Source organism: Cariama cristata, unplaced genomic scaffold (genome assembly GCF_000690535.1).
Source record: "Cariama cristata isolate BGI_N322 unplaced genomic scaffold, ASM69053v1 scaffold10258, whole genome shotgun sequence".
Lineage (NCBI taxonomy): Eukaryota > Metazoa > Chordata > Aves > Cariamiformes > Cariamidae > Cariama > Cariama cristata.
In genome coordinates, this window is record NW_009629417.1 from 36,060 (window position 1) to 50,150 (window position 14,091).

Genomic DNA, 14,091 nt, shown 5'->3' on the forward strand with positions numbered 1-14,091 from the left:
CTGTTTCCAACTGCTGACTATAAAAGCAAGATACCAGCAAATGAAAGTTTTTATAAAGTTTTGCTTCAATGACTGCATTGGCAACACGGCTCGCTATAATGATATCTTAATTATACTCTGTACCAATCAATCACCGCACTGTGCCTCTGGTGACTTGCAAAAGAAATCATATCTGTGACGAAATCTTTGAAGAACGGAAAATATTGCAAACTGCACCATGCATTTATCTGTTTTTTCTTGGTGACTACCTGGGCAAATTCTGAGTATTTGCAAAACAGAGTCCAAAAAGGCAAATACAACAGGATTTTTTTTCCCCTCGGTTTTGTTGTCCATGCATATGCATGCTGAAAAAATATCCAGTTACCATCTTAAAAGTGAGTAGTTCACAATGAATTCCCCAAAGCCAGTAAAACAAGTTAAGTGAACTAGTTCTTAACATATAATAGATGAGTCTGGAGGCCAAGCTACTAACCTGTTATTAACTGTTATTACAAGAGATGTTTCAGTGACTATTCATTGTGGAAGATCAGTTTTCCACATTATATTCATGTCTTTTAAAGGAGAACAAAAATCTGCCTTGCGATATATGCAAGGTTTCTATTGGCTTTCACCAACCTGTTAACCTACTACTAAGCTAATCTTCTAGTATACTGAATGGTACAAACTTGTCTACCCATTGCAGGGCTAATACAGTAATCCAATATTATGGATTAGACAATGAATTTTGTAGCTTATCTTTTTTTTTAACAGTTGCAACTTCTTTGATTTTTAGAAAATGATTAAGACATTATTAGGATTATTAATTATGATTTCTCTAGGCCTGCCTTACCCCAACAAGATGTATTAATGATTATTTTTATGGAAGTCTGAAAGATAAAGCTCTCACATAACAATACTGACAGTAGACTGAATGCACTCCCTGAGTTCTTAACAGCTAAGAACAGCTCCTAAACTAAGATAACTTCCTTAATCCATTTAGAGCAAAATTTGACACTATCTTATATGTAGTAATATAAAATAATGAAAAGGGGTGAAAATTACTGTTCTTCCCTTGTTATGCCTATCTTTTTAAGAAAGTACTCTTGTTTCTACTGCTGGCAGAATACTTCACTAGCTCTGCCGTATGATGGAAGAATATTCCAGCTATTTAAATGCATGCCATCTACTAATGCAAATGCTTCACTATGGATATTAAAAAAAATTTCGTCTGCTACAGCTACTTAAAGTACATGAATCTAATTGCCAACACTGTAGTAGTAGTAGTTCCTATTTCTTACAACTAACTTTCTATAGCATGTTTTCATTCAAGGGTCTCAATAAATAAATAGAATAATAATTACCATTATTTTACAGAAGGGAAACTAAGACACCTAATGGCGAAGTGACATGCTCACAGCCAAACAGCAGGTTATACGCCACTGAGGAACCAAGCACCGATGACAATTTGTCCAGTGCCCTTTTCATTAGATCACACTGTCCACCCCATGGCATTTATACTGGTTTTCCAAATGGTGATGCATAAGCTGCCAACGGCCTCAGAAAACAATGACCGTATTTTCATTTTAATGGTCCTACATTACATTATCTTCCAAAATCAACATTAAAATTGGTAGTTGTGTATTTGCATGTTTAATACACCCATGCAGAGCAGCACAGGGCAGAGTATGAGCACGCACGACTAAGCACTGTAAGCACTTCCTGACAATGAAATCAGAGCATTTCTTCTCACAACTAGCTTCAAACTTCATCTGTCTTTCTTTGAAGGACTCTGTAGTAAACTATGATTAAGATGTCAATTTCCACTAAACAATTCACATTTGAAGCTGTACATGTTTGTATTTGGAAAAGTTGTCTGGAAAAAAAGTGGTAGATTTGCAGGAAGAAGCAGTGAAGAGAGCGAGCTATAATAGACACAACATGGAGCAGGCACTCTCTCTATCAAGGTATTCACAGTAAATAACAAATGGCAATAGTATGGATATTTCTGCCCTCCTGCACGTTGATAATGACAAATGCTAAAATTAAATATTTCAAAATTAATTATCTCATGTAATATTATTTGTAGTAGCAAATTATCAGCAACTGATCCCATTCTACCCTTTTAAAAATTTACACAGAAGTGATGCAAAGCTAAACCAGGATTCCTTGTTACTAATTTTTTACAGAAAATTTCTGTTACTTGACGTTGAAGTTCATTGTTCCCAGAGACCCAACATCTTTGTATTAAAACATGCCCTGCAAAAAGCAAATGACGCTGTGTGGTCACATGAGAACAGACCCTGCAGTGAGAGTATGTGTGCCTGTGCAGCTCACGACGAGCTTTCTGCCAGGAAAGGGACAGTACACCCCCGTCCCCCTCGCACTCTCCTTCCCTTCTTCGGCATACCAGTGGTGCTGGTTCCAGCAGTGCATTTTGCTCACAGAAGACATAGCCATTGCAATCGTAAATAGGTATCTATGGGAAGGATCAGGTGCCCTGAACTTAGGGAAGCCTCAAAGGTGATCCAGCAAGGTCAGGAGGGCTCTGTCTACACCTCTTCTCTGCTGTTGTGTATTGGCCCATAACCCACAGAGTGAATATTAAACATCAGATCCCAGCAAACCAGGCTGATAGGCCACATCTGGATTTAACACAAACTAACAAAATGCTTTGGCCAAAATTCTGCACTCCCAACACCTGCCAGTGGGTTCCTCTAACGTCACAGACAACAAAATTTACCTTATTACCACAGAAGCTCTGTAACACAGTCATTTTAAACAGCGTGCATTATTCCTGAGCAGAGTAGGTAATTCTGTCATATAAACAGCCATCAAAGACTTACTTAAATCTAGACTGCAGAACATTTGTAAAGCAAACAGTATGTGCATGATTAATCTTTTCAGGAAACAATTTTGCCATTCAATTTATCCAAGACTCCAGCAGAGGGAGCAGGGCAGAGCAAACAATTAGGGTCAAAAAGAAAGTAAAGATCAAAGATCAGATCAAACACACACAGTGCTGAATTAATCTGACAAGGACCTGACATTTCATTTTAGGTACAAAGATTCTGGTGCTCTGCTTTTTTTTGTATATCAAATTCACGGTGTTTCCTAGATGAAATTATCCATTTACTATCAAAGCTGATCATTTGGCGCTGAAAACTCAGTTTGCTGAGTAATAATTACCAGGGTAAGTTACAAAAACATTCCAACATGTCAATCATTTACTGTACTTAACTCATATATTTTAAAGTTTAAATACGTAAAGGAATATTTTATAATACAGAAGCCAGCAGGAGCAATTAAGAAGACTGAATGGAATTCCTCTTCTTCCCATGCCCACAGATTGTATTAGTATTATTTTACTTTGTGAGTTATTACTTGTTTCTGCTGCACTAATTCAAATAGATTATATGAGTACTGTATACATGATTCATCTTGTTCAAATACTGAAACAATACACAACAGGAAAATATACCAGGTTTTATTGTAATTTATGAAGACAACTACTAGAATGTTTGTTTTGTTTTTCATCTTTACCTGTTTGTTTATCAGTTACTGTTTATTTTATTTTTGATGAAGAACAGTACAGTTAAATTTAGAAAAGATATTTATTAGAAGTGACCAAGTCTGGGAAAAAAAAACCCTTGGTCTCTCTTAGTTTCAGAATATTTTTTGCAACTCTAGAAGTTGCTTATTTTTACACCTATCTGTTACAAAACCAACAAAAATAGAGGAAAACATCCTTTTTTTCAGAATGAATGGACACATTCATTGGTTTTAGAAACTGGGGGCCCAATTTCCTTCTAATTCCAGGTCTATAATTTCATCCTTCTGAATTCAATGAAGCTGTTCCAAAATTATGGTTATTTATACGAGGAGAGTATTTACAAAAAGCACAGCATAGTTTGCTTATGGACTATAGCAGAAACTAATTCAAAATATATCTGAGCGTAGACAAAGACTCAAAATAGAATCCCAAAGTCATAAAGTACAACTTTCCTTAATCAAGTATTATGGGCCACACAGTCAACTGGGCTGAATACCCAACTGGAAGTTATGCACAGCATAGATTATATGCTACACAAACCGATTTTAAAACTCATCTTCAACAAAATATCCAGTCTTACTTCAGTGATGCTGCTGAGAGTAGAAATGAATCAAGGTCAGCCTCATTTCGTTTGTAACAAGATACACTGTAAGTTATTTATTTTGCTGGTCTTAATTTGCCTCAACTCAATTCCACAGCATGGATTTGAAGAACTAAAAAGCAAACAGCTTTGAGAGCATCTGCTACAAACACATTCTAACAGTGATGGTGCAAGTTTGGAAATCTGTGCACAACACATCTGCATTTACAGCAGGAAACATATATCCTACATTGCACAGAGCAACGGTCCCCAAAGTACAGATGAGTAAGCAGGGTCCAGAACTGGAAGTTACATCACCATGTTAGGTGCCCTCAGAAAGGCTAATTATCCCAGGTACAGCAGGATGCTGCTATGACTGTACTAATTTCACAATGCAGGGTCTCTGCACAATGCTACTTTGTGTGCTGTAATGTACCAGTCATCATATGTATAAACTTGGTACTCCCAAACTGGTTCACTGCAAAATACACATATGCTAGATTGGGTGAAATTCTGGCTTCGTAAAGGAAATGGCAAAAATGTCATTCAGCAAAGACGAGAGTCCACCTCTTTGATCCCAACTGACCATTTTATCTCAGAGGAGTTTTCAGTAAAATTCTGGTTAACTTCTTCACTATTCAGTCTATAAGTTCCCATTTTCCTATGCATTGGTGCTGAATCATAGAACCATTTAGGTTGGAAAAGACCTTTAAGATCATCGAGTCCAACCGCTAACCTAGCAGTGCCGAGTCCACCACTAAACCCTGTCCCTAAGCACCGCACCTACACCTCTTTTAAACACCTCCAGGGATAGGGATTCAGCCGCTCCCCTGGGCAGCCTATTCCAACGCTTGACAACCCTTTCGGTAAAGAAATTTTTCCTGATATCCAATCTAAACCTCCTCTGGTGCCATTTCCTCTTGTTCTATTGGGAGGAGGGGAGGAGACCGACCCCCACCTGGCTACAACCTCCTTTCAGGTCATTGTGGAGAGCAATCAGATCAGATCTCCCCTCAGCCTCCTCTTCTCTAGGTTGAACACCCCCAGCTCCCTCAGCCGCTCCCCATCAGACTTGCGCTCCAGGCCCAAGTCGTTGCCCTTCTCTGGACTCGCTCCAGCACCTCAAGGTCTTTCTTGCAGTGAGGGCCCCAAAACTGAACACAGCACTCAAGGTGCAGTCTCACCAGTGCCCAGTACAGGGGGACGATCACTGCCCTGGTCCTGCTGGTCACACTATTGCTGATACAGGCCAGGAAGCTGTTGGCCTTCTTGGCCACCTGGGCACACTGCTGGCTCATGTCCAGCCGGCTGTTGACCAACACCCCAGGTCCTTTTCCAGCGGGGCAGCTTTCCAGCCACTCTTCCCCAAGCCTGTAGCATTGCATGGGGTTGCTGTAACCCACACGTAGGACCCGGTGCTTGGCCTTGTTGAACCTCATACAATTGGCCTCGGCCCATCGATCCAGGCTGTCCACTTCCCTCTGTAGAGCCATCCTACCCTGCAGCAGATCAACACTGCCAAACGATTGGACTTGTTTTAACATAGCACTATCACTTCTGCTTTTATTATAGCTTAGTTGTACCTTGTGTTGTTGAAGAGTAGTTGAAGAGTAATTGAAGAGTTTCAGCAAAGAAAATGGTGCTATGCTAGATGACAACTACTAGAACTCTACTCTGAATTACTAATTTGGTCATTTTTCTGTTGTTGCTTAGCTGAAATAATTATTCACAGAATCTCCTCTTTATTGCATGGACAACCCAACTGATGTCATATTACCAGTGCACTCAGTTTCATCCAATGTTGCTACCAAAAGAATTATTCCTGATCTCTCCCCCAACCCATCACTGCCCATTCCTTTTGAGGATGCTATTGAATCAGAGTTGGCAACGGATATGAATTAAAACAAATCCAGCAGGGGAAAAAATTATTTTAATGCAAATCAGTTCCCTGAGCTGGTTCATTGCATTGCTGTTTGTGCCACCACAAGCTAAAGTATAGAGGAGAAACAAATCAGGAAGATGAAGCAGAGCTGTTTTTTATAGTTGGCAGTGTTGGTTTAGAGTAACGCAGGGTGATCCTATACCTAGGATATTGTGGATTTTTTTTAGATGCATGTCTTCCCTTTACATCTGACAGAGCTTGTTCACTGAAATACAGTGGGCCTCCAGATCTGCCAGCTCCTGGCTGGCTGACAGCCTCTTCCAACACCTCCTACAGAGCTCAGAGGAATGACAGAGCTGTTAGATTTTTTACTGACAGATTGAACACTCAAACTTCTGCAATAGTAAGTGCCAGGAAATATGTATAGCTTGATTCTTACAAAGATAATGCATTTAAAAACACTGTATTTCTCCATCAGGTAAAATGTCTTTTGCCTAAGTGTTCAAAATTCACTTTCATCATGAGATACCTTCACATGGGCTGGTATAAAATAGTCTGAATATACAGAAAGACCAGTTCCTTCATCTTACACTGACATCACGTATACCTGGTCTCCACACATGTTGTTTGTGGCTGAACAGTTGCCCTTCAGATAGTCAGAGTACTGAAATACCTGAGCTAGCTTTTAACAGTTCAGGTCAAGGAGCAGGGCTGAGATGCACTAACTTGCCCTACCAAGGAGAAACCTCCGGTAGAGACCTCACATGTTGGATCAGGCTGGCATGTATTTTTCATGTGGTTATACCAGCACAATCTTCAGGGAAAAGGGCTGTGCTCCTTCTAGTATAAAAGTGTCTTCTCTCTGGATAAACTATTTCCCTTTCCAATAACTTAAATTACTGGGATCGGAGCTGTACAATTAATATTGTACAAATATTGAAGCCAAAATACTTCAGGGCTATTTCTACTGAGATCAGCTGGGCTGTTCATAGGATAAGCTAATATTTAGTATGAGCAGAGACAGCAGACTCTGATCCAGAACAAATGATCCCTGTTTCCTTCCTTTTATTCACAGTGTTTACATAGTCCACTGTTTGGCAACCTCATTCTGAGGCCAGTGACCCACCACTTCTTGTGATTGTTATGACGACCAACAGCAAATCTCTTCAGAGCAAGCAATTAACCAGTGCTGTTCAGTCAAATCCACTGCTGTGTCTCAGTTTGAGGCTTCAAATACCAGTTTTGGGTCTTCTAGAGACAATGTTGAACAATATTACAAAACATCAGTAGCCAAAACAAACCTTTAACAAACGTAAACTGTTGCTGTCAACTCTACTGCACCTGCGTGCATACGTGAAGTAAGTGTGTCCCCCCTATACTGCACCTGTCTGCTCTGCTTTTTTTGCACACGAAATGAACTTTCCAAGATCTCTTTTCTTTAGGTATTCCAAACGCTATAAAAATGCTGGAAAGAATCAGTTGCCCTACTATTTACATGTCTTAAAACTTATAACACAGCAAGTCAATGTCAGCACTAGAACAGTGCCTGGGGGTAAACACCTGGCTCCACTGATACCAACAGCAAAACTCTCATTGACTCCCATGGGAGGAGGACGTCATCCCAGGCCTACGAGTGCCTAATGCCAGGTTCTACCCAATAGGCAGGATTTCACAGTTGTGAAACAGCATATCGCTTTGCCTGCCGTAGTGAATGGAGTACTGCTGGGTTCACTGGGAAGATTTCTACATATTTTTTCCAGCCCTTCTATCATTTCTGAAATCTGTTGAGCTAAAGGTGGGATACCGTTGGTTTGGGTTACTAAGGAGAGGAAGGTGTGACATTTTCTGCTGACAAACTCATCCTTATACCTTTTTTTCAAGTGAGACAGTTCAAAAATCTAAGGAAGTGGTTTATTTCAGTTTCTTTTCCTTCTGCATTGTTCGCTGTTAAAGCCTTCCTTTCTTTTCTGTTTGGTTGTCATGCCTGCTACAATTATTTGGGTACTTAACTTTTCATTCCTGGTGTTCTGCTTCCAAAGCAATGTGCTGATTCTGCTCATTTTTCCTTCCTCACCCTCTCTTTTCCAAAGCCTTTGCTCAATTTTTCATTCACATAAAGTTCAGCTTTCCAGTCAGCTTCATCAGAAAACCGGAAGGATTATTCAGAATAATCTGAATTGTGATGATTCTTTCTGGGCAAAGACAAATCACCATTTTGGGACTAGAGGGCTTAGACACTCTGGGAGATCTCTTATAGGCTTAATTTGCCTTGCGATGAACAAGTAGCACACATGAACACAGCAACACCCACCTCCTATACGACAGCAACTGCTGATGACCGCTGGTCTCACCTTGCACAAGAGTGCACAAGACAGTACCTGCCACATACTGCTATTGCTGCACTCCACCCCCAAATGGTGACAAAACAGATGCCAGCTGGAAAATGGGGCAGGTAGAAATGAAATACAGGACAGAAATAAAGTCAAGGCACTCACTAAGCAGAAGAATGTCTTCAGGGGTTTGGAGTTGGTGGGATGCAGACTGGTGTTCTTCTTCACACCACACACAGGGTATAAAGAGACTGCCTCAGCCCACATGATGGCTTCCTTCTCCCGTCCCATATGAGGAGTGCTGTGAAGGTTACAGAGGTGAAGGATGCCCCTCTCAGTCATGGCCTTGGCATTTGGATCTCAACTTCCACAGACTTGTGGCAGGCTGAAGAAGACAGCACCGCATGGCTCTACATGCATTAATGCTGCTGGTATTAGAAGGACCGCAAAGGGTGTTTTGCGGGCATTCGTTCTGACAGAAAAACACAAACCTGTCAGGAACTTCCTGAATAAAGGCCCAGTTTATCCTTGCATGATCCACCAGAGATTCCAGACAGATTCTTTCTCCAGAACTGTCCAGCGGGTTCTGCCACTTTTCCGTTTGTGCAGTTTTATTAAGCTCTTCAGAATTTTCATCTTGAATCCTGCAGATTCAGCACAACACAGGAAAAACCAAGGACTTCAAGGCATCCTGATCTTAAATTAAAACCCCTTTAACAAAAACATGATCATCTTTTTTTTCTAACCTAATCCCATAATGGACATTTTTTAATAAAGGCATGTGGTTTGAAAATGAGCTTTTAAATAATCAGAGAAAAGAAAGAACATAAAAACAGGTTTTAAAATGTCTGTGGAAAAAAGACAGGGCATTATTTTGAATAATTAAACTCAAAGCTCAGGTGATTTGTCTTGTCACATGTATAATGTATGAGGTTACTCTTCTCTAAAAGCCAGTGTTAAAGAAGGAAATGGTAGCATCATTAACAAATGCTATAGGGCAGAGAGTCTTTTCTGGGCAATTTTTCAATTCAATAAAATTTTCAAACTTGTATTTCGCCATTTCCAGCTCCCATATTAAAAATCTATTAGCAGAAAGCCTATTGAAAAGCTGACCATGAGCACAAGAGACTTTTTCTGGAAACACTTCTATTCAGTTCTCATGCCTGAACAAAAGCAGATTGGCACATTCAGTTATATACAAACGTGTCTGAAAGGGGCCTCCCCCCCCTTTCCCATAGCCACGCGTTTCAGGGCTCTATATGCTGAAGGAAGCCAGTGAAAGGTTTGAAGGGGTGGGGAGACCAAGGGCTTCCACTGAGATCCTTCAAAGTCCTCTTCTTCTATAGTGGGAGGATTTCCCTCTAAATCCCTTTCAATAGCATATTGATGGCTTTGAAAACTTAAATGGCATTTGTCAACCATCAGTAAATCTTGAAAACTGTTTCTGCAAATAGCCCAACTCTGAGTCTCAGCTTTTCCCATTAATCTGTACATAAGGCCACTGAAGACTTTTTCAGAGCCTAGATAATGCCTGGATTAAAAGGTCCATTCAGAAGGGAAAACTTTAGCATTCACCTTGTGTACATAGCCATTTCACCAGCAGTATTCATGGGTTGTTATTTCAACTCTGCATTTGTCCTGCAAACAAGACATTTTGCCACAAAGACTTGGTAGAGACATTCTTCAGTGAATTACTGAAACCTAGCCCTGCTATTTGTCATGGCTTGTTATTTTTATCAAGTGTAATCAGTTCAAATAGGAACTCTAGACTGACAACTTTACAATTACGTTACTATTTTAAGAGTGGAAGGTATGTTTCTTCTAATTCAACAATGAAACTGATTAAAGCACAACTTGATCGCTTTATCTAATGAAACAGTCTAAAATTTCCCTTAATCAGATGTCAGAAGACTTTTTTTTGTTTTATATTGAAAGTAAAGACAAGAACTTTATGAAAATCTTTATTCAACATTTTTACTTTATGATATTTTATAAAACCTTCATATATTTACAAGGCTTAATAATTTATAATGTGTTACATACTGCCTTGTGTTCATATTTTAGGGAATACTGTATTAACTTACCTTTCTCCAAATAAAGCAAATGGGCAAACTTTAAACCTTCAGAATTTCTGCCCCTTACACACACAGACTTTCTTTTAGGCTGTTCTTACATCCTAATAATGTTTGTGTTCTCACCTTTCTAATTTTTTTTTTGTTTTGCACCCAATAAGTTATACCAAAGCCAAGGTATGAGCTATTTGGAAGGGCACAGGGCATTTCATCATCATTATCATTATCATTATTATTATTATTATTATTATTATTGAAATAGTCAGGTCAAAATGTTTATGCATGACAGAAAATAAGAAAAACAGAACAAGATCACACACTGGAGTCTCCAGGCAAATTTTGAGGTGCCAGTGATGCAATGCTAGGCAAATCTTTTAATATTAAAAACCAAAATAAACCAACCCCCAAACCCCTGTCAAATTTATCCTAATCCAGATAGATCTCATTGTTTGAACAAATCTACTTTTTCACCATACTGGACGATTTACTGTGAATGTCAAGAACACCCAGCCTGGGGATCAGTGAGGTTCACTGGACATCCCTCACAAGGATACACAAAGATTATCCTTCCCTCTAGTACTGTTGAAAAAGAAAAGCTTCGTCAAAGATTTACATATGTGAAATCACATGAATGACAGCTGAAGGCCACACCTTGCATCTGCTTCTTTCGTTTGCCTTATTGTTCACCAAAGTGGACATGTCCCACCCATTTCTTGCTATCAATGGAAGCGACCTCATAATTTAAATGTGAAAACCCTCTGCAGCTTGGATACGGCACACCACACCATCCACGCTCAGCTCAACTCACTGTAAAACTAACGTGAAGCCTATTACACAGGTTTAAACAGAAGGGTTTTTCTACTCCAAACCTCCCCCCTCCCCCCCACCCCAATTACTGTGTTAACTCTGCAATTCTCTACGTGTCTCGAAGATTTCTAGGGGAACTATGCCATGGCTTTTGGCTGATTTTGGCAAACTAGGCCAGATTTTTTGATCTGTCGATCACTTCTTGAGATGACTTAGGGTATCCTGCCTGGCTTCCAACCAACACAGTAGGAGATGCACTTCCTGTAGAGGCGGTATCATATGTTCCCCATGGAGACACCTCAGATAACCTGGAGTACCTTAAGTGAGCATCTTGATGAAGCTCCAGCTGCATTAGAGAACAGAGACTCAATTTAGTTTGCTAAACATAGGCATCTAGAGTCATTCGAAACATCCTCGGTCACCTGAGACATCTACATGGGCCTGGTAAATATAACATTATGACCTATGACGTGACTCCTTGCCTTTTGAAGGGACAACTGAATGCCAGCTAAGATGCCCTAAGGCAAACTGAGGGCACTAGATAGATAGCTATGCTTAGGCAATTGCATTGACCTCTGAGACTGAGATTTGGCCCCTAATACTCCTAAGTTAGCTGTCTGCATGAGAAACAGGCTTCTGGGCTCTTACTGTAGTCAGTTAAATCTAGAAAGATTTAGCTCATCTTCTGATAAGTGACTTTTTTTGGTCAGTGCTCTCCAATGACTAGGACTACACTGACTGTTAGGAGAGCGAGACACTCCTTACTCTGGACAGCTGCATTTTGGATCAGCGTGTGAATCTGGAGCCGAATACCAGTTCAGTTGACTTCAGGAGCAACTAAATTACAAGATAAAATGTATGCACCATATTTATACTAGTGGTGGTGCAAGGAAATTAGATGAAGAAATTTGCTTCCTTGATTTCTTCTCTGCACCAATACAACTGAAGTTTTCTGACATCTGAAGCATACTGTAATGCCTGGTTGCTTACTCAGGCTTTTCTTTTAATGAAAGAAACTACTTTTCTTTATGTGGGAAAGTGAGAAGTTGTCTTTGCTTTCTTCAGTATACGTTAGGACTTGTGACTTGATTGTTGGGCTTTCTTTTATAAAAATATAAATAGGTAGGTCTTCCCAGAAATACAGAATACTTAGTAAGGATGATTTAATAAAAATTGGTAAAACTATAACAAAAGTGGACGCAAGTTAGGCTGGAACAACACTTAAAGACTTTTGAAATCTTTCTTCTCTGTAACTCAGGATGTGTTTCACGAAAGTAGAGCTTCAGGAGCCCAGCCTCACGTGAGTTTCTATCTTGTAGTCAGATTCCTCTGGGTTCAATGAGATGGAGCAGGTTTCTCTCCCATGCAGATTCTTAGGTGTCTCTAGATAAAAACCATCCTTTTTGGTGAGGTTAGTGCTTAGGTAAGGACAGGCTCACTGCTTTTCCTTATGGTTTCCAGATGGCTCAGAACACAGGCAGAGCTCATACACATCTTCCTAAAAAATTCTGCGTAGATGTGACTTCATATGTGTGTTGAATCCTTTGGGACTAGAAATGAGTGATATCACACAAGTGTGAAATATTCCTTGTAAAACTATTTTTCTGCACCATTTTGAGAGTCATGTACTTCCATATTACCACAAGAATGCTATTTTAAAAACCCTTGGCCTTGTAACGAACAGAACACTATGGAAGAAGGACAACTTTCTTAACTAGTCACAGATCCTCCAATTTCCTCATGGTTTTCATTCTAAGAAACTAAGGATTTAGGAAACTAATTTCTGTGCACTCAAAAAGAGGGACAAAAGCAATCCCCTGTTCTTCCTCAGGTTTGTCAACAACAGTGGTAGGAATCTGCACTTTAGCTTACATCCTACAGAAAATGTGACATAATTCAAAGGCGCAAGACCGAATTGCTTTCTCTTCTCTTGGGAGTGCCAGGGGAGCAAGTTCTGCCCACTCATACCCAAGAAGGATGTGAATTGGCAGGGGGTGGGGGAGAATTTTCTGGCCTGAAGTAATTATGCGCTTGCTGGCTTTTCCCTCCTGCACTTTTTGTACAGCAACATTCAATTGAGCAATATTTTCCAAAGAACAACATAAAGAAAGTTAACTACTATTTAGGAGTTGAGGAGACTGTAGAGTCAGAGACGAACTAATTTTGCTGGGGCACTAAGCAACACAATAAGGAAATAGAAGAAAATATAGGTCTGAATCTCAGATCAATGCTTTATCTATGAGGTGGTGCTGCCTCCTTAAGCAAAACCAATAAATATTCCCAGGCTAACCGCAGCTCTTAGTGGTATTTCAATGAATGCTTCTACTTTTCTTTATAACTCTTCCATCAATTTTTATTTTTGTGACCATGTTCTCACATTCAAACTAACACAGCTTTTGCAGCTGACATCACATGGGTTGCACTACAAATACTGCAGATATTCACAATGCCAACATATTTTAGGACATAGAAAGACAACTGAAAAATCTGTTACCTACTTCAGTTTAAGAGTGCTATCATATGGGAACAAAGTTTTTTCCCCCCAAATACTATTCAATGCATCTTGCTGGCAGGGGAAATTAATTTTCCAAACTCAGTCTTTAAAGGATATTATTTTTTTAATAGGAGCGTCTTTGAGATAGAACATATGCCCATTTCTCTATCCACACCATAAAATGTTTTTCCCATTCATCACAAATAGCTGTTTTTTTCCTATGAAAACTTTTATAGAGCCTGCCTCTGCATTTTAACTGTTCCTGACACAGTGGATTCACAATCCCAATTATGGCTGTGGTCTGCAGTACAACCGTAACACAAATGATAAATAGAACCATACTTATGTGACTTTTTAAATATAAAAGGTAGGTGGACAGAATTATTAAGCAGTCTGG

At 39.7% G+C, this 14,091-nt stretch overlaps 1 protein-coding gene across 1 annotated transcript in view; it reads right to left on the reverse strand.

Moving 5' to 3' along the window:
- The window catches only part of LOC104165513 (leucine-rich repeat-containing G-protein coupled receptor 5-like), a gene marked incomplete at both ends in the record, with an annotated part of 42,871 nt that extends 33,906 nt beyond the window's left edge, over nucleotides 1–8,965 (reverse strand). Inside the window, 1 exon segment of the mRNA XM_009705163.1 lies at nucleotides 8,813–8,965. Coding sequence (XP_009703465.1) covers nucleotides 8,813–8,965 — 153 coding nt within the window.
- Nucleotides 8,966–14,091: the final 5,126 nt, after the last annotated feature.